Source organism: Alexandromys fortis, unplaced genomic scaffold (assembly GCF_014885135.2).
Source record: "Alexandromys fortis isolate MF-2015 unplaced genomic scaffold, M_Fortis_MF-2015_v1.1 scaffold_126, whole genome shotgun sequence".
NCBI lineage: Eukaryota > Metazoa > Chordata > Mammalia > Rodentia > Cricetidae > Alexandromys > Alexandromys fortis.
Window position 1 is genome coordinate 387,130 of NW_026068018.1, and position 25,130 is coordinate 412,259.

At 40.8% G+C, this 25,130-nt stretch overlaps 1 protein-coding gene across 5 annotated transcripts; it reads right to left on the minus strand.

The window, feature by feature from the left end:
• Positions 1-3,531: 3,531 nt before the first annotated feature.
• Ivns1abp (influenza virus NS1A binding protein) lies at positions 3,532-24,622 on the minus strand. 5 transcript variants are annotated; one of them, XM_050162908.1, is made up of 15 exons: positions 24,326-24,605; positions 18,467-18,682; positions 16,815-16,943; positions 16,198-16,367; positions 16,019-16,094; positions 13,954-14,127; positions 12,988-13,113; positions 11,524-11,652; positions 8,158-8,287; positions 7,753-7,977; positions 7,164-7,285; positions 6,943-7,069; positions 6,732-6,863; positions 6,390-6,563; positions 3,532-4,670 (listed from the first exon to the last, which is right to left on the minus strand). In XM_050162908.1, the coding sequence occupies exons 3-15, from the start codon at positions 16,923-16,925 to the stop codon at positions 4,417-4,419; spliced, it is 1,950 nt and encodes a 649-aa protein (XP_050018865.1). In that variant the 5' UTR covers positions 16,926-16,943; positions 18,467-18,682; positions 24,326-24,605; the 3' UTR covers positions 3,532-4,416. The 5 variants fall into 5 exon arrangements, with proteins under 5 accessions (XP_050018865.1, XP_050018866.1, XP_050018868.1 ...); XM_050162909.1 differs by having other exon boundaries at positions 11,545-11,652; positions 24,326-24,603; XM_050162911.1 differs by lacking the exons at positions 12,988-13,113; positions 13,954-14,127; positions 16,019-16,094; ... (2 more) ...; positions 18,467-18,682; positions 24,326-24,605 and adding an exon at positions 12,450-12,590 and having other exon boundaries at positions 11,545-11,652.
• Between the last annotated feature and the right edge of the window lie 508 nt (positions 24,623-25,130).

The following is a 25,130-nucleotide window of genomic DNA, read 5'->3' on the forward strand; positions in this document are numbered from 1 at the left end:
TTAAACATAGGATAGTGTAGTTCCCTTTTACATGGAGGGTTAATCACTCTAGTGGGTTGATTAGCAAAAGATCCTAAGAGCAATCAAACTACTGGCTGGCTTGTCTAGTCTCTGGGTTGCAAGTGCTGTGAGTGGCACTTCGTATTGTATAGATTTTCTGAATACAGAGTAAAGGAGGACTGTCGTGATTCATGGTTGAAAAGCACAGGTGGGACAGGATGTTGTCAAGTCGGAAATATGAACACTATGACCTTGGCTCAGAGTTGACCAAGGGACTACAAGAACATGAGTTGACTGAGAAAACTGCTCCATTGAGATAACATTCAAAATATTGAGAAAGTAACATTTGGGTCTGTCTCCTGGACTTCTCTGATACCATCCAAGATCTGCAATGTCAATGTGAAACAGCTATTCATGAAGTTGTGATCTGTAGCCTCAGTTGTCCAAGTCTTGTGCTAGTCCAGTGTTACATATTCCAATTCTTTAGTCAGTTTTCTTTGGCCCCAACTAGTGCCGGGGTCCAAACTAGAATGTCCTCTCAAGGAAGGAAATAGATCTGTTTTTATAGAATTAGGTCGGGAAAATTATGTGTATAACTATTTTGTCTGCATGTATGTGTGTGTGCCAGTTATGTGTCTGGTGTCCATAGAAGTCAAAAGTGGGCAGTGTATACCCTGGAACTGTGCAGACAGTTGTGAACCAACACATGAGTCCTGGGAATCAAATCTGCTCTCTATAAAAGCAGTAGGTACTCTTAACCTCTAAGCCATTTCTCCAGTATAGAATTTTATTTTTTTAAATTTGAGGTAGGGTTAGGTATTTGGTGAAGGCTGGCCATGCTGATTTGAGGACCAGAGTATGATATCCAGCACTCCAGTGAGAATGCCAGTAATGGTGCAAACCTGTAATTCCAGGACAGGGAAAGCAGACAGGAGAATCCCTGAGGCTTTGCTAGACAGTCTAGCTGAGTCAGTGAGCAAGGTTCACTGAGTGGGGCTGGAGAGAAGATGGCTCAGTGGTTAAGAGCATTGCCTACTCTTCCAAAGGTCCTGAGTTCAATTCCCAGCAACCACATGGTGGCTCACAACCATCTGTAATGAGGTCTGGTGCCCTCTTCTGGCCTACAGGCATATAGACACAATATATTGTATACATAATAAATAAATTAAAAAAAAAAAGGTTCACGGAGTGACCTTGTCTCAGGAAGTGACAGGAATACAGTCCATGTTGACCCCTTGTACACACACACAATCCACAGAGGTCAGGCATGGTGGCTCACACCTGTAGTCCAGGTATTCAGAAGGAAAAGGTAAGATTCCCACAAGTCTGAGACCAGCCTGGTCTAAACAGTCATTTCCAGAGGTTAGCCACAGCTATAAAACAAGACTGATAGCTCACAATCACCTATAACTTCAGTTCCAGAACACTGAACCCCACTTTTGGCTTCTGGCTGGCATGCACCTGCAACACAGGCATATATGCAGATAAAACATCCCCATATATAAAACTGAAACAAAATCACAAAAATAACATAAAGCTGTGTGTGGCATAGCTAATCCAATCTCAACTATGTATTCTTTCCCCCCCTCTCCACCTAGCTGGGATTACAATAGGCTTCTAAGCATTCTTGCATTCTACCACATTCTTCCCTATGATTGTCTTTAGAGAACTAAAACACTGAACAATGTTAAGCTACTCTATAAACAATAGAGCACTCATTAAAAGTCGTAATAAAAACTCAGTTGAGTGTTGGGGCTGCGTGCCCTTAATCCTAGCATTTGGGAGGTGGAGACAAGAGACCAGCTAGTGAGTGCTACCTTATGAGATCCTGTCTTTTGGCTCTCGGCACCCCCGTGTTGGCCCACAACCATCCATATATAATTCTAGTTCCAAATGATCTGACACCTTTTTGACCTCTGTGGGCATTACACACATGCACTACACATACATATTTACACACATAAAAAATAAAATGAAATATTTAAAAAGGTATGGCATCACTAAGCATGGTGACATACACATTTAATCCTGGCACTCAGGAGGCAGGGGCAGAAAGATCTGTGAGTTCAAGATCAGCCTGGATAATATGATAATATATAGTAAGTTCCGGGACTAGATAGTAAGTTCCAGGCTAGCTATACACACACACACAAGCACTGAAAAATGTGGTATTGACAATAGTATTTTAAAATTATTCCAGACCACATAATAACATAAACCTCTGATTTTTATGCAGACAATGCCATTTTTTCTGTACCTAAAGAAAATACAAGTTGGGGGCTGGTAAGATGGCTCAGTGGTTAAGAGCACTGGCTGCTCTTCCAGAGGGCCTGAGTTCAATTCCCAGCAACCACATGGTGGCTCACAACCATCTGTAATGAGGTCTGGCGCCCTCCTCTGGTGTGCAGGCATACATGGAGGCAGAATGTTGTATACATAATAAATCTTAAAAAAAAAATACAAGTTTCAAATGTAGGTTAAACACTAGTTGGTTGCTGAGCACTATCTGGTTGTTTTAGTATTGAGATAGGTTATTGTTTCTTCTTTAAAAGCATGCTTTTAGGCAACAAATTCCATTCTGTCACCAACAGTGAATTTAGGCAAACTTTCATGAAGCATATTTCTTTTTTTTTAAATATTTAAATATTATGTATACAGCATTCTGTCTGTCTGTATGTCTGCAGGCCAGAAGAGGGCACCAGATGTCATTACAGATGGCTGTGAGCCACCATGTGGTTGCCGGGAATTGAACTCAGGACCTTTGGAAGAGCAGGCAGTGCTCTTAACCACTGAGCCATCTTACCAGCCCCCTGAAGCATATTTCTTATGCAGTGGGAACTGATTTGCTTTTGTTTTTCTTTTTTTGTATTTTTTTCAAGACAGGGTTTCTCTGTAGCTTTGGAGCCTGGTCTGGTCTCGGACTCAGAGATCCGCCTGCCTGTGCCTCCAAGTGCTGGGATTAAAGGCATGCACCATCACCGCCCAGCATGAGAATTGATTTTTTTTTTTTTAAGACCCTCAACTCGAAACTTTATTTCATGACTGAACAAGAGTACAGAGATCTGTTTTAGGAATAGTCATTAGACCACATCAGATCTGCTAACCTGCCAAACAAGTTTAATCCAAAATCAAACCAGGAAAAGTACGTAGTAGGTGGACTGACTTTCCTGATGGTTGTATGCCAGAGAAATGAGGTGATAACTGATACCCCAAGTCAGTGTTTCTATAAAACACAAACCTCACACCATCCCTTACTTCAGATATGGCAAGTATTTTCCACTAATACTATAAGCTCATCCTTAACTGGGGGGATGAGACACCCACACTGTAAGTAATGAATGAATCGAGTAACAAACCACATTTGGACATTAATCCCACAGTGCAAGAATTTACTGCAAAGTACCTTTAATGTGTTTGCATCTGCAGCAAGCATTAGGATTTGCTCATTTGGGCACCATAAGTTAGGTGACACCAAGTCATCCCAAACAGTATTAATCTAAGAAAACTGAACAAAACAGTTCTGAAAAAGGGTGCATTCACAAACCCAATAGTTTAATTTTTTTCAATCAAAGGCTTCCACTTACAATTGCTTTGTTAGTGATAAATAATAAAGACAGGTTAAAAGTCCTAATCTGAGTCAGTCAAGTAATTCATCAAACCCAAGTTTGAATTATTACCATGTTACTGTTCAGCAATTCCATCCAAATAAACATTGATACTGCATTCTCAAATAGAAAAGAAAAAGTACAGCTACGGCAAATGCTTACATTTGCATTCTGAGCATTTAAAAGAAATACCCCGCTTGCATCCTTCACTGCCACTCTGCTTGGATCTGTCGTATTTTACTTCAACAGATAAAGGACTCTGCTGAGAATATAAAAAGTTATAAAAATGTAATCATAAAAGACTAAATATTGGTAGGCATGTCAACTTTCTTTTAATAAAAACAAAAATAGACATTGTTATCTATTTAAATAAGTATCTGATTATCGAGTGTTCCAGTTATTGAAAAAGGGCCCTTAAAAAATCCAACTGCCTACTTTAAACCCTACCATCTTGCCCCTAAAGATAGACTGGAGGAGGGAAAAGTCATTTAATGTGCAAATAGGCAAACAAATGTGGAGGAGCAAGGACTTGAAATGATGTTCCCAATCAATTTGTGGTTTATTCTTTTACAGTATCAACCTTCAAGAAGTAAAATAACTAAAGACACCTTGAGAATACACAAACAGACCTTCATCTTTGCATTCCTTTCCAAACACAAAAGTATGTACAGCATTTTAATAATATGCAATATGCAAAAGCTTTGTGTTGCTGTTAGCAACATCTACCCCACCCACCCTCCTTATTCACATGTGTACCTCTACTAAACACAATTACATCACTAAGCCTGTTAGTTTGGGTTCTTAAAATTTGTTAAAACTGGAAAATTTTTGTGTAAGGGCTCCACTCATTTGACTCAAGGTTATAGACTTCCACCGTATTCAGGAATTCATTGCCATCAAATCCTCCTACTGCATAAATGGTGTTCCCTACAGTGGTGATCCCAGCATTGCTTCTTGGTGAAGTCATATTTCCCATCATCTTCCATTCATTTTTAGTTGGATCATACATCTCCACACAACTGATGGCATGAGAACCATCAAAGCCACCACCAACGAACAGTTTCCCTTAAAAAGAAACAAGACAGTCAGTATAAGAGGCTCAGAAAAAGAAAAACCCAAAACCTAAAACTCCCAATAGGTTTATGTAGAAATATCTGTCCATTCTGTTTTTTTTTTTTTTAAAAAAAAAAGTTTTAATTAAATACCTATGTAGGTATTTAACTTATTTGACTTGTAATGTCATCATTTAGGAAATGATGGACTACCAGTTTGAGGTCAGCCTGGGCTACATAGTGAGATTTTGCCTTATAAAAAGAAAGGTCTGTGTAATTGTGGCAAGGATACTGGAAACCATAGGTATAAGATGAGCTAAATGGACAATAATAATCCATTCCTTCAGAAACTTAGGCAACTACAGGAAGGGCAGAAACAGAACCATCTTAAGTACATCTCCCACATTCTCTGGCAATTAACTATTGTGATTATTTCACAAAGAATTAAGAGATATAAAGAAGGTAGAAAACTTGCCTAAAGATGTGAGTGACAAACTAGCACAGTTCTGTTAAAGTTGTTGCAGAGGGGCTGTGTGTGTGTGTGTGTGTGTGTGTGTGTGTGTGTGTGAACACTTGTCCAGCAAAAGTGAGGCCCTGGTTCACTGCAAAAAGTTACAGAAAACAGACTAGATGACTCACCTTAGAGCTTTCATTTGCATACAATTTTTGGTATGAATGTCACTTTCACAAATACTTATGACTACTTTCAAGTTCTATGCAAAGTAGCGTGTGAATAAACTGTAACAAAAACTCAGTAATAAAACTCCATTGGGAAAACACTTCACTCATTCTTACATTCATTATTTTCTCTTCTATCATTTAGCCAGCTTGCATGAATGCAGCTGTAACTACACTGACAGGGTTCACAAAAGGCTGAGGTTCAGGGTCAGGAGCTGCTAACTACTATATCAGCATACTTAATGCATGCTGGCTGAGCCACAATCCTGATATGATTCAGCTTTGTTTCCAATGATGTTAACTAATTATATAAAAAGGCAGTAAAACAATCAATAAAGACTCAGTGAAAGGACACTGTCTACAAAACAAAACTTACTGTTGGAGAGACTTATTATGCTTTGAAATAAAATTCTTAAAAATCACTATCCTTAAAAGAAGAAAAGTCAACTCAAAATCCAAGGCTGAATTATGGATACAGCTCACAGAGGGAAATTTGGAAGTTGGTTAAGAATACCAAAGGTGGCGCACGCCTTTAATCCCAGCACTCGAGAGGCAGAGGCAGGCGAATCTCTGTGAGTTCGAGACCAACCTGGTCTACAGAGCTAGTTCTAGGACAGGCTCCAAAGCCACAGAGAAACCCTGCCTCGAAAAACCAAAAAAAAAAAAAAAAAAAAAAAAAAATCCACCAAGAAATGGGGAAATGAATATATTTAAGTTATGTCAGATACTTAGGAATGTTTTCCCTCTGTGTCACAAGAAGAGTGCATGTGAATTTAAAAAGATCATGACTGTGTGTGTGACATGGGTTCAAGTATGTACATGCTACAGAGCACATGCAGAGGTCAGAGGACAACTATGTGGAGTGAGCTCTCGCCTTCCATTTTAACATGGGTTCCGGGGAATCCAACTCCATTGAATCTGGGGCATTCAACCTGCTAAGCCATTTCACAAGCCCCTGTGATCTGTATATAAGTGTACAAGTGACCCTTCTTGGAATTTGGGAACTAACGCTTATCACTTCATACTATTTACTTCTCCAAGTCTGGATACTCACCATCAAGAACAGCGACTCCAGCTCCTCGCCTAGCCACATTCATGGGTGCAATTAAGGTCCAGGTGTTATTTTCAGGATTGTATCGCTCTACTGTATTCAGACAATTCCAAGACTCTGCACCTCCAATTATATACAAATAACCACCAAGTTCACAAACTGCAGACTGGTGTCTACCTAAAAAAAAAAAAAAAAAAAAAAAAGGAAAAAAAATCTATTAATTTAAAATCTTTAGTAAGAACTGTAAGTTCAAGGCCAGCCAGTTTGGGCTACACAGAAAGTTCCAAGCTAGCCAGAAATACATAGTAAAACCCTATACCCCCAAAACAAAACAGACCAACTTACGAATGTTAAGAGGAGCACAGCTTGTCCACGACTTTGTTATAGGATCAAATACATCACAATTTTTCAGGCCTTTTTGACCATATGGATCAGAGCCCCCAACGATGTACAATTTCCCATCCAGAGCACATACTCCTAGGACAGTGAAAGACGTGTTAGTAATTTAATCACCAGGACTAAAACACTGGCTGTCTCAGAAGAGAAGTATCATTACCTGCATTACAACGGTTAGTTCTCAACTCTGGAACAGGGGTCCAGTCATCAATGCTTGGATCATACATTTCTCCACAACTCAGGTCATCTGAGTGTCCATTTGATCCACCCACCACATAGAGCTGTCCCTATGTCAAAAATAATATGTGAGAATTTCCCCTGGGAAGTTCTAAGGGGAAAAAAAAAGCTAAAAGGGTTGTTTTTACAGCATACTGTGCTTACCATTAGCACAGCCATTTGAAAGCGGGCTCTTGGTGTTCTCATGGGAGCAAGGAAGGACCAATGATCTGTATGTGGATCATAGCATTCAACTGTTCGAAGGCATTCCTCTCTGTTGTAACCACCTGATAAGAGTCATAAAAACCTTAAAATGTGTCTCCCAGGCTGGTCTTAACAGTTATGATCCTCTTATTTTGTCTCCCAAGTGCCAAGATTAAAAACTATGTAACTAGGCCCCACCGGGATGTCTTTAAAAGCAATGTGCCCAATGAGGAAAGTATTTAACATTCCTAAGAGTCAAGGAGTAACATTGCTTAGTCTGCCTTGAAAATTAGGAATCTGTAGTTTAAACATATAGGTGTACTACAGCACTTAGTATAGCAAGCACTGAGGCCTGGGTTCAAGCCCTAGCACCACCCCCCATTTAATTTAAAACAGACACGGATCTCCTCTAACCAAAGTTAGGCTATTCAATAGCAATGTTATTTCTGCTTTGAAATAAAGCATATTGAATCCTCCAGCCCTCATGCCTCAAGTCAATATAAATGCTCATCTTCAGGCCTGTCTGCCACACTCATCGTTCTCATCTTACCTGCAGCTATGAGTTTGCCATTCATCTCTGCTGTCCCTAGCCCAGACCGCGCATACTGCATGGGAGACATGGGCTTTTCTAAGAGCTCATCTGGCTGCATCTCAAAGCTTAAACTCTTGCTCAGTTTTGGAGTACTTGTTGGTGAGCTCTGTGGACTGTTCCGCCCATGAAGGAAAATGACACAGAATGTACCATCCAGCACAGCCAGGCACAAGTAAGTGTTATCTGTGAACACAAAAACTCTGTGTTTACCATGAACTACTAATACTTGGGGTATTGTATTCCAGTCTCCAGATCAGAACATTCTTGGTTTTCCAAATGTCATTGCTCTGAGTTTGTCCTTAGTCAATCTCAAAGTAATCTGACAACTATCCTTACAAATAGATAAACTGAAGAGAAACTTACTTGAAGTCTTTTCTGAAGCAACGATTTTCCACTCATGCTTAGGGCTTTGCACTGAAGCATTTGGAGAAGAGAGACATCCAGTGGAACTGCCACTTATCTGCTTATGGCCATTCTCACGGGGTGGCTTTTTCTGCAAAATCAAAAGGCAGCTACAGAAACCTAGCCAGTGAGCATTCCTGCTGTACCTTTGTTCCTGAGCTATTGTGCAACAGTGCTGATACACTGAGCGCCTTCCACCTACACAACACACAGCACATTAAACTGAACACAAACCAACTTTCCAGCTGACAAATCCCCGCCGCACTAATACCACCACTTAAAACGAAACAGCTATATCTACACAACTGCTGCTGAAAAAAGAGCAATTTAAATAATTCAGAAACACATGTTATGGACCAGGATGATATCTCAATGTGGGAACAGGAAAGAGAAAAAAAATATATATATATATATCTGTTCAATGCACAAAACTGTCAACCTAACCAAACTGTAATAGAAGCATCCTTCATACAATGTCAGCCAAGAGTGAGCACACACAGATTCTGCCAACCTCGCTGAAAGCATTGTATAGGAGAGAGTGTCAATTGTTGAAGCAGGTAAGTGTACGTTTTAGGGTTGCCTATTACTAAACACATACATAAGAGTAATCAGAAATAAAGTAATACTAAAAGAACCATTCACAAAATTATAGGAATGGTAACAAATGATTCTTAGACAATTCACATGCTTGTATATGAGCTTCTTTTGTAGATGGCTTTCAACTACCTTAGCCCCTGCCCACTTCCTAGAAGAAGAATCACATAGAATCATGAGTGCTGGGTATGTTAGTGATACACACCCATAATCCCAGCCTGAACTACACAGCGATACCGAACCTTAAGATGTCTACCATGAAAAGAACTGGCACCACATTTCAGTACCTGGGGAACAGACAGCACAAACATGTACAGTTTCTAATGGAAACGTACATTGCTGGCCGAAATAAAAAGCAACAGTTAAAAAAAAAAACTTTTAAAGATCATTACAAGATACAATAAAATCTCTACCTCAATCTGTAGAAAGGCCATAAGTATCACAAAATAACAAACAGACAATGCTTTACAAGCAGTAAACCCACTCTAACATATGCTATAACTGAGACAATGAACATATGAATGCAAATGGCATAACTTAACAAATACGCCTGATACACAAGTCCTCAAAATCTTACACAAACAGAATTCATCCCTATCTTAATCCCCAGTGTCTTTAGATTATTAAGCCCCTTGAAAACTTAAACCTGCAATAGTCTCCAAACTGCTCTTACAAGCTTTACCCTCTGTGTCTGATCATTAAAAAAAAAAAAAGCCTAAGTCAACAGTTTTACAAAGTTAAAAAATGCAAATCTCTTGGGACCATATAGTCCAGAGATATATATCTAACAATTAGCCATTTGCTATAATTAATAATGTCAACATTATTAGACATCTCTCTAAACTTTCAAAATTAATTTTTAATATATGTATTAAATTATTATATATTATTATTTATATATTATATAAATATTAAAAATATAGTATTCTTGTCTAAATTCTTGCTGTGCAAATAGCTTAGCTCAATTGTGGAGCATTTATTTGGCATATGGTTTTTTCGAGACAGGGTTTCCCTGTGGTTTTGGAGCCTGTCCTGGAACTAGCTCTTGTAGACCAGGCTGGTCTCGGAACTCACAGAGATCCGCCTGCCTCTGCCTCCCAAGTGCTGGGATTAAAGGCGTGCGCCACCATCGCCCGGCCTGAGTTAGCTTAATTTTGCAGCCTCAAAATAACTCTTCTTGTCACCTACAGGAAAAAGCACCAGTTGTACATGCTTACTTTCCAGTCTAGACCGCCACCCCACGAGCAGCACCCTTGTGCAGATAATCTTTTATCTGCTTCTCTAAGACAAAGCCTCTAAATCCTAAGCCTGCTCTACATGTTGCCCTCCACCTCAGATCCACCATAGGCCCCCCTTCAGGCCTTCTCATGGCAGACGCCTTTTCTCAGACTATGTTTTCCCACCTTGGTAAGGTGCTGGAACAGAAGCTACATATGCTGTGGACTCACACCAGGCATCATAACCTGCCACTGACTGACATTTACTCTTCTGCCATTAGAAAATCGACTTTTCTAAGTGTTCACTTACGCTCTTTACAGTTAACAGAGAAAACAACCCCAGATGCTCCAAGTACAAACACAAACAGAGCTTTTGGCTAACTCAAGTCTCCAATTCTTTAGAAATACCTACTGCTACCACAGGATACCAGACAGCTACCATCTACTAACAAGCACACAAGTCAGTCCATTAGCACTGACCCAACTTGTAAAGGAAATACTGATTCAGGTTTACTCTCTAGCATATCCCTTCACAATGCTGAGCTAAAGCCAAATAAAAGGAATGCACATAGCATGACTGCTTTATAAAAATTCTAAACAGGCAAAGTATGTTTGTGTCCCAGGTTAGGACACTGTCTTTCTTTGGACAGTATAGGGTGGTGACTGAAAAGAGGTAAGAGGAAAGCGCTGTCTGGGGCACTCGAATTCTATTTTCTATAAGAGCATGATTTACTGTCTAGCTCACTGTGACATTCACAATTATGGGGCTGCTGGTGTGTTCCTCAGTGTTGAAAGGCGAAGTATATGCAGGGCACTGGATTTCATCTCCAACACACAAAAACAATCAAAGGCGTTACTTTTCTTTATACTGTCAGTGTCCATGAGTTAAAATTGTTCATATACCTCAGATGTTTGTTCTCTATTGTTAAAAAGGAATTTGAATTAAGTATGTGTTTAATAAAAGGTTACAAAAGTAACTCAATCAGCACAATGGAACTATACTGTTTTAATACATTTTGCCCAAGAAACATCCAGATCACATTGTAACACTTGATCAACATTGTATAAACTTAACATTATAAATCATGATACCATTTCTATTTAATGAGTTTAGTCATTAAAGAAAATAGTCAAAATTTCTTTCACAGCCATTGACAATCTAAGACTACTTTGTTTTTAAAACTGGTTCTATTAGTCATGCGTATTACAAACAACTTTTAAAAAAAAATCTAACCAAAATAACAAAAACCTAATATAATGCTTCATTTTTACTGTTCTTATTACACTAGTCGTGAACTGTATTTTGAGAGCAAAGGTGTAAATGGGTTTATCTAATTTGCTGAGTTAGCGTCTACTGACTGGTGTGGCAAAGATGCTGAAAGCTGTAAAATATGCTTGTTTTCCCCCCAAAATGTCTCTGTCCAGTTATAACAATGAAATTCGTCCACTTTCCTTTATTAAAGGAAAATTTAAGAAAGCTATAAAATTTTCCAGTTTAATTTTAACCTGAGGTTACCTCAGACTGTGCAATGTGTACCTGCACAAACTGAATGTGGTCATCATCACTGCCAAACACCTCAGCCTGTCCATCTAGTGGGTTCCCATCAAGCAGCTTGTGATCAGCTGAGTAGTACAAGGTTTGAACCTGCAAAACAGCAACAGAACACCCATGTGGCTACTGTCACCATGGCTACTCGCTAGTATGCAGATTACAATCGCCTCAAGGTAACCTCCAGTGTGCTTCTTGACATCTTACTCTGGCAGGATCCCGAAGTAAAGAAAAACACATGTCATGGTGGTAAAAATGTAAAAAGCAAAACAAAAACAAAACAAAACAAAAAAAATTAAAATCAAATACAAAATCTTCTAATACTGGCTGGAGAGTCCTTGGCTTGATTGGCTTGAAAGAAATCTTCATTGTTTTCATAGCTTCTATTATATGACATTAAGAAAAAAAGGCATAGTACAACACATATATTCTTAAATATACATATTTACAATAAAACATTAAATAGTTTACACCTCTGGAGATAAATGGCATGGTTTGAATAAATGTACTTCTCTCCTGTAGGTAATGTCAAGAAAAACACATAAAGAAACAAATGCAGGTTGCAATCTTCCTCCACAGATGCAAATACATGACCAATGCATCTGATTCCCACGTGGGAAGGCACAGAATTGAAAGAGCACCTGCTCGCCTTTTTAGAATGCAGTAATGGTAGTGACTGAGGCTTAACAGAGTAGATACACTTTACTGATCATGGCGGGCTTCTGTGGAATGATACACTCCACTGCTCCAACCATCACATGGACTAGTCCCAACTTTTCCATCAAATTTTATGTATTTTAAAAAGTAGCCCCAAGTTAATTGACTGTATGTATGAACAACACCATTGAAAACCACAAAGCTTTAGAGTAAGAACCCTGTAAAGGAGTAAACACCATTAAATCATCATCGTCCTCTGCCCACAGCGGACTTTTCTTAGGAGAAATGGGGCAGGACTGCTGCTTCTTTACGTGTCAATACACTCGAGGTTTCTTCTTGGCTCTTCAGTCTTGGGGATCCTAGTTTTGTTAATAAACCTATGGGGAGATAAACCAATGGGGAGGAACAACCATTAGAAGCTTTACCTACTTGTCATACTTAAAGCAAAAACCTGTGAAGAAAAATTAAGAATCTACAGAAAATGTCAGTACCACCTCCCATTTCTAAAGCAAGTTACATGCTACTTTAAAGAAAGTTAACAGCACATAATAAGCAAAGAAAAAAAGGAAAAAAAAAAAGAAAAGCGGAAAACCAAACTGAACGGTTCATTCAGCTCACCTGGACACCCCCCCTGTTTCTCAGCTTAGGGGTACCTATAGCAAAATTTAAATTCTTTAGGGTCATGGTTATAAAATAAAAGTGAAAGGGAATCCTTCATGTTATAGCAAAAATAATTTGTAAGAACTGTTGGATCCCATTTACTTTAAAACTAACCTCTTCCATGAGCTCTTCCAGGCTGTCTCCATTCTCCCAGATGCTACGCTGCACCCAGTTGATTACCTTTGTATACAATTTGCCATTGCTGGGCAAGCAGACATTATCTTCAAGCATTACCTCCAACTAGAATTATAAATAAAACAAAAACTAGTGACATTCATGTCAGCTTTGAAATTCTAGTTCTGAGCTTCAGTCTCAGTTTCATAATAAAAGCTGTATTCCTAGGGCAGTGGAGCAAGGTTCAGGAGTTCCACCACTAGTTTATGAGCTACCAACAGCTGATGGTTTCTGGGGATGGAGGTTCCTCTCAGGCTGTGGGATGGCCCCACACCCACACACTAATAGCACAAACAGCCCCCCCCCCCAAAATATATAAAGTTAAGTGTGGACCTGGGAATGAATGTTAAAATATATTGTATGCTTTTTAAAAAAAATTCTCAAAAATATTGTATTGTACTCACTCACTGGTGGTTTTTAAACATAAAGCAAAGAAAGCCAGCCTACAAAACCACAATCCCAAAGAACTTAGACAATAATACAGACACTAAGAGAGACATACATAGATCTAATCTACATGGAAAGTAGAAAGTAGAAAAAGACAAGATCTCCTGGGTAAATTGGGAGCATGGGGACCTTGGGGGAGGATTTGAAGGAGGGAGGGGAGAGGCAGGGCAGGGAGCAGAGAAAAATGTAGAGCTCAATAAACATCAATAAAAAAGTATTAAAAAAGAAAAAATATTGTATTAAAAAAGCTGCATTCCATAAATTTTCTCTAATTTGCAGGAAAATCAGTAAGCCTACATAAAGGAAGTAAACAAACTGGGAAGCAGAAACTCATTACACTAAGAGTAACAACCACTAAAATGTTATTAGCATTACTGTAACCCTTATTCACTTGACAAAGACTGTGTCTGCAGCTATAGAATATCAATCTATCTGTATTGTATCTGGCCTGCTCCTTACCTTTAGTCTCGGAAGCTTAAGAAATTCCTCCTCTTCTGAAATTTGTAACAAATGCTCCTGAATGTAAGCATCAACCTTATTCAACAAACGGGAGTCTCCCATACAACTTGCAAAATTTCGGTAAGAGATGCAGCTAGTAACATCCATTCTAGATAGTAGATAATCCCCACAGACCTTGGAAAAGAAATACAGATAGATGTGCCATTTACATAGTTTATTGAATATTTAATGTCAATATGTAAACACCACATGAAATACAAAGATGAGTCAAATCAAACTAAACAATGGGATAGCATTGAACTTAACCACGGGACAGCACAAGTAACAAATGATGTGAGTATGGTATGGTGGTGTACAGATGCCTAGAATCTGGTACACTTGCAAGGCTGATAGGAGACATCTAAATTTAAACCCAGCCTGGCCTGTAGTAGTATCAAGATGTCTGAAAATAAAACCAAACAACAAAAGGCCAATGAGAAACATTAAAGACACCACATAAGAATGTGTAACATTAACTTGTGTAACAGCAGATGTGGCAAATGCAGAGCAGGTTCTGGGTGTTTTCAACAGTAGCAGCCACATACGGCTCTCTGGAAGGCTAGATGTAAGTGGGCACAACAGTAGAGAAGCTGACTGTTCAGCGCACATGTAATATAGCAGAAGGGAAGAGAATCAGGAAATAATTTTGAAAAAGAACATCTGTAGTAGGAAGAAGCTGCAATGTGAAACCACATGTGCATCATGGGATTTTGACTAAGATTTATTCTACGGGTGTACGTGTGTGCATTTATGAAGTGGTGCATGCATGGAGATCAGAAGACAACTGTGTGGATGGGTTCCCTGCTTCTACTTTTTGCATGGGTTAGAAATCAGGTCACCGATGCTTAACAAACCCTTACCTCCTGAGCCATCTTGCTGACCTAATCATAGGATTCTTTTATAAAAAGATTTATTTTCATTTTATATGTATGGATGTTTTTGCCTGCGTGTACGTTTGCTTACCAGAAGAGGGCATTATAAAAACCTCTGGAACCAGATTTACAGATGGTTATGAGCCATCTTGTGGGTGCCCAGAACCAACTGAACATGAATCCTCTGCAAAAGCAACATGCGCTTTAGGTTATGGGCCAGCCATTTTGTCTGTCACATTGTAGCTCTTGTCAGTGACTACAAAGCATAGATAATATATTGAATCTACATAGCTATTCTTCATAAAACTTTTAGGAAAAAAAAAACACTAGTCCTTTAAGAAATTATTTGGTTTGCTGGCCCTTATTCAATGCTGCCTTCTCTGCTTAAAATTCCAGCGACTGGGGGTGCTAGAGAGATGGCTCGGTGGGTAAGAGTACTTGCTGCTTTTACAAGAGCTCCGTGCTTTGTTTCCAGCACCCACATAAGGCAGGTAACACAGTCATTGGTAGCTCTAGCTCCTGGGGACTCACTGTCTTCTGGTCTCTGCAGGTACCTTCTCACATGTGTGTAGAACATACACATACACATTAACTCATGCCATCAGATATTGTCAATATACCAGTTTAATTCCATAACAGATTTCACATTGCTGTAGGGTGAACATAAAATCTTGAAACTGATCTCAGACTATGCTCAAGCCAGAAAGGTTCATGTTAAGGCCAAGCTATAGTTCTGTGTAGTAACCCTTTATTACAAGTAATGCTATTTTACATACTGTCAAAAATAAATATACCCATTGTAGAAGAGATATAGCGTTTTGTCTAATTTGATTTACCAATACTATGTCATCATCACAAAAGACATACAAGTAGTTTAAACACAAAAAAATTGAGTGGAAAATTCATTGAGAAAGACTCTGGCATTGCCATTATGCCAGAGGAAACTGCAGTCAAGAGGCAGGTGATCACTTCTACATTACGAAATCCTAAGCATCAAAACCAACATACTCAGTTAAGAGGGGAAGGGACAGAATTTCCAAATTCTGAGTAAAATTTTTTTCACAGTCCAATAAAATATTTTCAGACAATTTCTACATTCTAACCCCACAGAACACCCTTCTAGTCTACTATGGCCACAACATCTAATAGTCTACCTGCTTTACTCGGTCCATCTTCAACTTCTTTGCTGCAGAATAAACATCTTTTACTAACTCTTTATCAGCTTTCAACCTTTAAAAACAAAAAAGTCTTTAAATAAAAGTTGTAATACCAAGGCTTTAAAATTCAGTATCTTTCTATTCTCTGATTTTCTGGTCCATTTGAAGGTACTCACTGAGCAGTGTATGCATAATTCAGCAAGACTTCAACAGCTTCTGGATTGAGATCATCCAACTTCACGTGAGAAACTCCATGAGGGTCACTGTCACTATTAAAGATTTCAAACAGATACGGGCTGCAGCAAGCCAGGACAGCCCTGTGTGCTAACATCTCATGACCACAGACCTGAAATAAAGAAAACTGAAGTGAGAAGTCTTGTGGACTATATACTCCTCTAGCTAATTAACATACTAGCTTCCCCGGTCTCCTATTTCTAGTTAAAACAGTCTTTAAAAAAGTCATCTCACAGCCGGAAAAATATCTCAACAGTTAAGAGCACACTGGCTGCTCTTCCTGGGGACCAGCACCCACACGATGGCTCACAACCATCCATAATTCCAGTTCCTGGGAATCCTACATCCTCTTTTCACCTCCTCGGGCACTGTACATATATGGTACAAAGACATACACACACACACAGGCAAAACACCCATACATATAAAAGAAAAAGTAAAATCTCAAAAACAACCTATTCATCTCATTAAATGCCTGCTTAGAGGGGAAAGTCTAACTTATGGCTTTTTTGAAGTTCACCTTTTTAGTAACAAAAAATAATAAATTGAGTTTAAATACCTGAAGTCGAACATCACAGAACTGACCACTTTTCCTTAGGGCATTTAATTTGGCAACAGAAGATTCAATAAAATTTTCATCTTCAAACATCAAATATCCATTGGGAATCATTTTTCCTTATAAATTTGGCTAAACAGGAAAAAAAAGCTAATTATTTTACATGTAAATAGTTTTTTTTTAAATTTTATTTTCAGTCAGGGAGGCAAAGAAGCAGGTAGATACTGGAATTTCAGATTGGTCTGGTCTGCACAAGGAGTTCAATGCCAGCCAGGTTACACGTGAGACCCTGTTTCAAGAATAATGTGTGTGCGTGTGTTTTCAAACATAAAACATCTTTATACCCAAATTCTCTTACCAACACACCAAAAAATTCACCACAGAAAAACCTGGCTGAAACAACACTGGTTCAGGGTGCTCAAGCTTTGCCCTGACTCTGACCCAAGGTCTTAGAAGTGCTCATACAGCAGTGAACATCAACAGTCATGCCTGACATACATTCCTTCTAAAGGAGGAGAATGAACGTTGTCCTGCCAAAACCTATAGACTTAAGAGTGACTTAAGAGTGAACATAGACTCTTCTGGACTTGGTTGCTGTCCTTCCTTTACTCTCAGATAAAAAGAAATCAATGTTCATTCTTTTTGATACATCTCATACAGTTCAGTCTTGCTTAAATTCAGAATGCACTTGGGACTGGCCCTGACCTCCTCAATCCCCCTTCCTTTACCAGAGGATGGGATTGTGTGCTCCTACTCCTGGCAAAACCTTTGTAAAGATACCATTTCCCAGATATAACCCTGGAAACAGAACCTAGGGCCTCAAAATGCTAATCAGGCACTTCCACTGAGCTACACCTCTACCCTAATGTCCTCAAAAATGTTTTTCAACCTAGCTTATGAAACTAGTGACTACATAAAACACCACAAAAAGTAGTAGCATGCTTTAAGGCTTCAATTTAAGGCAACTTAAAGTCAAAATAGTTTACAGAAAGGAAAACTAATGGAGGAAAGAGAAAAGAATAATATTTATATTTTATTTAAAAAAATGATAAAAATGCTTTTCAGGTGCCTACAAGATGGCTAAAAAGGTAAAGGTGCTTAGAACCAAGCCTGATGACTTGAGTTGAACCCCCCAGGACCCACATGGAAAAAGGAAACTCTTTTAACTTGTCTTCTGACCTCAATACTCCACCTACCACTCACTCACTCTGTCACTCGCACGTATGCACACACTATAATAAATGTTTTTAATGTTTTCTTAGTTAAATGATTAGGAACCTCTCTGCCCCTTTAAACATTGAGAGGTGATTCTATACTCAGTACAATTTTGGAAAGCCTGTGTCTTAATATATATAATAATATATAATATATTAGTATATACATATTATACATGTTATAATTATGCATATTAATATAATTATACATATTAATATAATATATTATTATGTGGGGGAAAAACATGCCCCAACCCTAGTGTATATAAGTCAACGGCAACTTTGTTTGATCCATTCTTTCCTTCCACCTTTACCTGAGTTCAAGGATCAAACTCAGGTTGCCAGGCTTGTGCAAAAAGTGCCTTTTCCCAAAGAACCAGCTCCCAAGCCCTGCCCGTCCCCCAACACTGTTAATGCTAGACATCCAGAATATTCACTTACCAACTATTACTGATGAGAAATGGGGATGCAAATGACCCAAGACAAAGGAGTGTTGAAACAAAACACTTCGTTAAGGTGTGAAGAGAGGTGGTTGTATGAAGGTAGATGTCTTATGCTTTAATGGTGGTTCCAAAACTATCAGGCTTGAAAATGATGTAATCAAGTCCTTTAAAGCTATAGACATGAATTTCTTCTGTGATAATCATGCATCATAATCTGTAACAATAGCATATGTAAGTTAGATATTCACAGGAATCAGTCTGCCATTCATCTAGAAAATAAATCATACAAAATGGCAAAATAAATTTACACTATATTTAAAAAATCAAACTACATACAAACAATTCCTTTTCATGTAACATGCAAATACTCAAAAATGATTTTTTTTTTCTTAAAAATCCTTTCTCAGGCCAGGCAGTGGTGGCACACGCCTTTAATCCCAGCACTTGGATCTCTGTGACTTCAAGGCCAGCCTGGTCTACATAAAGCTAGTTCCAGGACAGGTTCCAAAGTTACAGAGAAACTCTCTCAAAAAAAAAAAAAAAAATCCTCTCTTATTGTTCAAGAGGGATATGCTAGCTTGAGAAATAAAGGACAAATATAAACTAAAAATCTTTACTATTAGATTCCAGCTAATATTAATATGCAAACAGGAGATGTCTGCTTTAGCAGTCAAGAAATCACTCCTAATCCCAGACACACACAAGCCAGACTTACCTGTTCTCCAAAGTGCTTGCCAGTTCACCCCTGCCTCTGTTTCAAGTTCCCTCTCTACCTGGAAAACTCAAGACAGACAACCAATCCCTGACAGATGAACTCTTCTAGCCATGGAGCCTTTGCCAAGTCCCTAGATCTAGGAAGCAGTGTGCCCAGTCTTCACACTCAGAACCTTCTCTGAAGGTTTGCATGACTGTGAGAATTATCTGTTCTGTGCTCTGCTTCCAGGCAAATCCTCTGCCTTGTTTGTTTTTGATTTAGGGTTTCTCTGTAGCCTTGGCTGTCCTGGAACTTGCTCTGTAGACCAGGCGGTCCCTGAACTCAGATCCTTCTGGTTCTGCTCCCCAATGCCCGGATTAAAGGCGTGTACCACCACCATCAGGCTTGCCCTGTTCATTTTTGATGCCAGCCTATGTTGCATGAGACTGTCTTAAAAACAAAAACTAGGGGCTGGAGAGATGGCTCAGTGGTTTAGAACACTGTCTGCTCTTCCAGAGGTCCTGAGTTCAATTCCCAGCAACCACATGGTGGCTTACAACCATCTGTAATGAGATCTGGCGCCCTCCTCTGGCATGTGGGCATACATGGAGGCAGAATATTGTATACATAATAAATAAATAAATCTTTAAAAAAAAAAAAACTAGACCAAACTGTCATGCCATCATATAATGTTGATATCTTCTTTACAATTTCTACCCTTTCTTATGAAGCTAGTTTAACAAACGTTCCCTGAAAACAGGTAATCCCATCCCCCCCCTGCACACACAGAACAAACACATAAGAGATTTATAAACATTTTAAATTTGAATCAGTTTTACTCAGTGTATGTCTGAAAACTTGTTTTGACCTAACCAAGAATAAAACGCATGTTTATTATTCTTTAAATTTGACTGTAAGATTTTATCTTTTTATTTTATGTGTAGTTTGTTTTGCCAGCATGTCAATGTACAATGTGTGCAGTGACCTCAGAGGCCAGAAGGAGGCAGTCAGTATGCTGGAACTGGAATTACAGACATGTGACCAGACATTGATCCTGGGTCCTCTCAAAGAGTCAACTTCTGGATCAGTGTTTATTATTTTGACAGTTATTTGGATGGTCTAGCTTAGATTTATGGAAGGGGGCACTAAAATTACTATAGTCATTAAAGAGAAAACTTCGTAGAGAATTTTTGAGGTAATTCTGGCATAAGCACTTGTACAGTGTCATTTTGAATTTTGTGAAAGAATAAGGCCTTTTTATTTAGTGTCCAACTTTTTACCTATTAAGATCTTAACATAAGAGATGGGCATGATAGCACACAAGCCTATAGCACACAACATTCCTAGTACTTGGAATGAAATGGGAGGATTAAGAGTTCAAAGACAGCTTGAGTTGTGCAGTGAGTTTCAAGGCCAGCCTAGGGCTGCTACGTGAGACTCAAGGAAAAACCTTAATATGAACTCCACCTTTGTCACCATCTACCAAACATTACAACTGCATTTGATTTAAAAGCTAGCTCAAGTCCTAATGATATTTCAATTAATGCAAACTTGTTTATGAAAGTTCATATTCACTTTAATGAAGGTTAAACTGGGGTGTATCAGATGCCTTCTGGACTCTGGACATCAGGCGTCCCCTATGGAGTGTATAAATAAATGCAGGCAAAACATTCACACATATAAAATTTTTAAAAAACAAAGTATCAAGTTTCACATTTCTTATTTTGTATATAAAGTTCATGCACAATAACTAATCACATCTAAAAACGGAGATAAATTTTGTCTTTCAAAAGTCAAACCAAGGCTCAAGCATTTCAAAGTCATGTAATAATATAAAACTTACTTTGTTTTGTAAAACAGTTTGAACTAGTCTATTTTTAAGACTGAAATTGGGGTCAAAAGGAATATATGCTGCTAAACACATTCAAGGACTTGCTTTTACTATTCAGAATTCGAGAGTTCGTTCCTACAGCCCACAAGATTAGTTTAAGTGAAGCATAATCCAACAGGTTTTTACAGAGCTGTGAAAACAGCATGCAAAGCATTCACCACCCTCCACTAAGCAAAAGGAAACATCACATTTCAAAACATTGCTAAGAGCTCAAGGTAAACCACCAATATTTAAGTTTAAAGATAATTTTTTTCCAAGACAGTTAATTATAAAGTAATTTAAGAATTCCCGCCCCAGGGCTGGATTAAACCCAGGGCCCCATGAATATCAGACAAGCACTTAACCACTGAGTTACAAACATTTGTGACGCTAAACATGGCAGACACAACCTGGAATAAAATGCTTAGAACAAATGGAGTTAGCTCAATTTTCTTTTTTTTAAGTTTTTTTTCTTTTCTTTTTTTTTTTTTTTTTTTTCGAGACAGGGTTTCTCTGTGGTTTTTTGGAGCCTGTCCTGGCACTAGCTCTGTAGACCAGGCTGGTCTCAAACTCACAGAGATCTGCCTGCCTCTGCCTCCCAAGTGCTGGGATTAAAGGCGTGTGCCACCATCGCCCGGCCTGAGTTAGCTCAATTTTGCAGCCTCAAATGTTTGAGGTCAAATAAAGCAGAGAAAACAGCTGAAGCAAAGGGGAAGGGAAGGTGTGACAGCACACATATTCCAGAAACTGCAGCTATTCTGGTTTCAATAGGTGGTAGATTGCAGGATGCACATGGTACTGGTGGGAGAGGAAGTAACCAACTTATTTTAAGGCTTAAACAATGCTAAGTATGGACACCAGATTAAGAACTCAAGAAAGGGTATTTGAGAAGGGGTGTGGAGGGGGCATACCTGGGAAAACATAGGATACAAGACACTTAAATGAAGATTCTGTATCAATCTGGCTATCAGCAAGTCATTTTTAGATATTGCATAGAGGAAAACAGGTAGGAAAAAGAACAGTTTGGGATGTTTTAACACTAAGGTACTTGTTGGACGTCCAAGCTGACATCAAAGTGTAAAGAATACTGTTGGAGGGTTAGAAACATTAACAAGGTGGTCACTGACATTTACAAGTTCAATAAAATCGCAGAAATCACTCCAGTTACAATGTATTATGTATGTATGTATGTGTGTATACACACACACACCCTTTTTTTTTTTTTTGGTTTTTCAAGTAGCTTTGGAGCCTGTCCTGAAATTTGCTCTGTAGACCAATAATACTTTAACGCCAACAGAAGAAAGGAAGATACTCAACCTGCAGTATAAGAGCACACTGCTAAAAAGCTAAGAATTCTTTTGGGTGAGAGCCGGGCAGTGGTGGTGCACGCCTTTAATCCTAGCACTCGGGAGGCAGAGGCAGGCGATCTCTGTGAGTTCAAGACCAGCCTGGTCTACAAGAGCTAGTTCCAGGACAGGCTCCAAAACCACAGAGAAACCCTGTCTCGAAAAACCAAAAAAAAAAAAAAAAAAAAATTCTTTTGGGTGAGTCACGTCACATCAGTATCACTGGCCAAGACGTTCAAAGAAACTTATTTGAAAAACTACATTTGAATGATACCTAAAACATTCAAGAAAGAAATGAAAGATCCCACCAATCCCACCAATAAAAGCAAGAAGACAAACCACCCACTAATTTAACCCTAACGTAAAACCTAAAATGCTTTATCTTTGTAAAGAACAAAGGTAGAAGTATAAATTAAGACAGCTTATAGAAATGGGTATCTGCTTATTAATCTGGGATTTTACGTTAACTAAGAAAAATCAGAGGAAAGCTAATCCAGACCTTGTAACAAAGTCATCAACGTCTAGGCGTTTGATATAATGCCTGCTGGTGGCATTAGAACATACTGGTTTCAACCCAATTCTCCCAGTCAGTGTTTACAGTCAGGCTTAACTACACCTTTAACATTTTTATGATAGCAGGGCGGGGCGATGGTGCCCTACTCCTTTAGTCCCAGCACTAGGGAGGTAGAAGCAGGGGGATCTCTGTGAGTTCGAGGCCAGTTCCATGATAGGCTCCAAAACTACAGAGAAACCCTGTCTCGAAAAACAAAACAAAAACCCTCCACATTTTAATGATATAAGGTTTATAGCAGGCTTCAACCTGGAACTATTTTCTCATCAGTATTTCCCCTATATCAACTACTGGTGTCAGGATTAAAATATATATATATATATATCCATGGTGCGCTTGTATACTAGACTTTCAAAAGTTATGGCGTATGGGCAATGCGGGAGACCACAACAAAAACTTCGAAGAACTTGATGTCGGGTGTCCTAAACTCCACTACAGTCATTAAGCGTAACGTTCCCTTTTAGGACGCCCGATTTCTTTTTGATTGAAATGTCTGCTGTCCGAAATAATTGTCTACTACGTCTTGAGGGTAAGGGCAAAAACAGTTCTGAAGTTGGGGGTGGGCTGTCAGATCTCCGTGGTTAAACCTCCACTCTGACATTCCCCGATATCTTCCTATCGGGAACCTACAACGAGGTCCTTCACAAAAAAGGGTGAGCACACAAAAACCACGCTCTCCACCTATGTCTTTCAGAAAGCGTGGAGCCGGCGCCCGGGCGCCGCTCGGGGACCCCGCGCTGCAGGCCTGGGGCGCGCTCTCGGCGGGCAGAGAGGCGCCCGCGCCCGCACACCCCCGGCCGCGATTGGCCGGCAGCGCAGTCACTCAGAGCTGACACGTCAGGGCAGCCGCTCCCTCGCTCCTCCCGCCTCCTTCTCCCCGCGCTTGGCAAGAAAAGCGGGCAACGTGGAGCTGGAACAAAGGACCCTGCGGTCCACGGCGACCAGGGACTCCGTGCCACCCCACGCCAAGCCCCGGGAGCCGATGTGCTCTAAGGAGGCCGGCTTCGTGTTCCCACACGCGGGCCGCGGGAAGTCTTAGCGCGCGGAGTCCCGACTCGCAGCCGGGACCCGCTACTGACAGCGGGAGACGATGCCCACGCTCCGTGGTGGCCGCCGCCGCTCCCTTCCGGCGAGTCACCCTTCCTAGCGACCCGCGGGGCAAGGTCCCAGGGACCTCCGCCACCCCGCGCTGAAGCCTGACGGTCCCCGCCCCGGCGGAGCGAGGTCCCGGACCACCGCGCGCGGCCCACGCGAACCGGCAACTGTGCGAGCAGGGAGCCCCGCGGCACCCGCTTCCCCCGGGAGAGCGGGACGCCCCGCACAACCACCATCTTCCCCACCCCGCCCTCCCTCTTCCTCCCACGGCGCCCGCGTACCTGGGTCATCTCTGAAGAGATGGCGAAATTCATCTCCAGAGCTTCGACGGGCTGCAGGCGGAAGGCGCGGGAAGGGGCGCGGGGCGACCGGGCTGGAGGCTGCGGGCACCGGTAGACCACGGGGGACTCGCAGAGAACTCGCTCGCCCCACGACGCGCCCAGCAGCTCTGAGCGACCGACCTCCACGCGCGTCCGGGACACACTGCCGCCGCCGCTGCCGCCGCGCGCTCTCGCGCCGCACTCCCTCGCACGTCACCACGTGCGCGGCCGCCAACGCCTCCCCGGCCGCTTCCGGCTCGGGTGTCTGGGCGAATCACAGGCGAGCTCCCGGGAAGAGCACGCTCTGAAGCTCCGCCCCTGGACAAAGCCCCGCCCACCCCCACCTCCCCGCCCTCCTCCTTGGCCGCCCCCTCCTGCCTTGGGCGCTGAACTAGGTCAGCGCAAGGTGATCCCGGGGAGCTGGGCGGCTGTGGCCGCTCCTCGTGTTGCTTACCTCGCGCGTCCCTCCCGTGCCTCACGCCCTCGCTTCGCCCTTCCCCACCGACCAGGAACCGGTTCCCTCCCGCCTCGTTCACCTGCTCTGCCGTCTCCTCCCGAGATCCGACGTGGCGATTAGAGTTCTCAGCGTCACACTGACTTCTAGGCAACCAGCCTAGACTGGAGCTGCAAGTGGTGGGACCCTGGCCGTAGTTTCTCACGAGCCTCTACCCCGGAGGTGGAGGAAGGAGGAATGGAGGAAAAAGGGCTCAGTCTGAGAGGAAGGCCTGACCGGCCAACTCTTCATTGGCCTGCTTTGGGTGAGGGT

Excerpts from the sequence above, each read along its gene's own strand:
- Ivns1abp (XM_050162908.1), bottom strand. The coding sequence starts at position 16,925 with ATGATTCCCAATGGATATTTGATGTTTGAAGATGAAAATTTTATTGAA. Across the intron at positions 16,368-16,814 it reads TCTGTGATGTTCGACTTCAG|GTCTGTGGTCATGAGATGTT; the intron begins GTATTTAAACTC and ends TCTTTATTTCAG. Across the intron at positions 7,070-7,163 it reads TTCAAATGGCTGTGCTAATG|GGACAGCTCTATGTGGTGGG; the intron begins GTAAGCACAGTA and ends TTTTTGACATAG.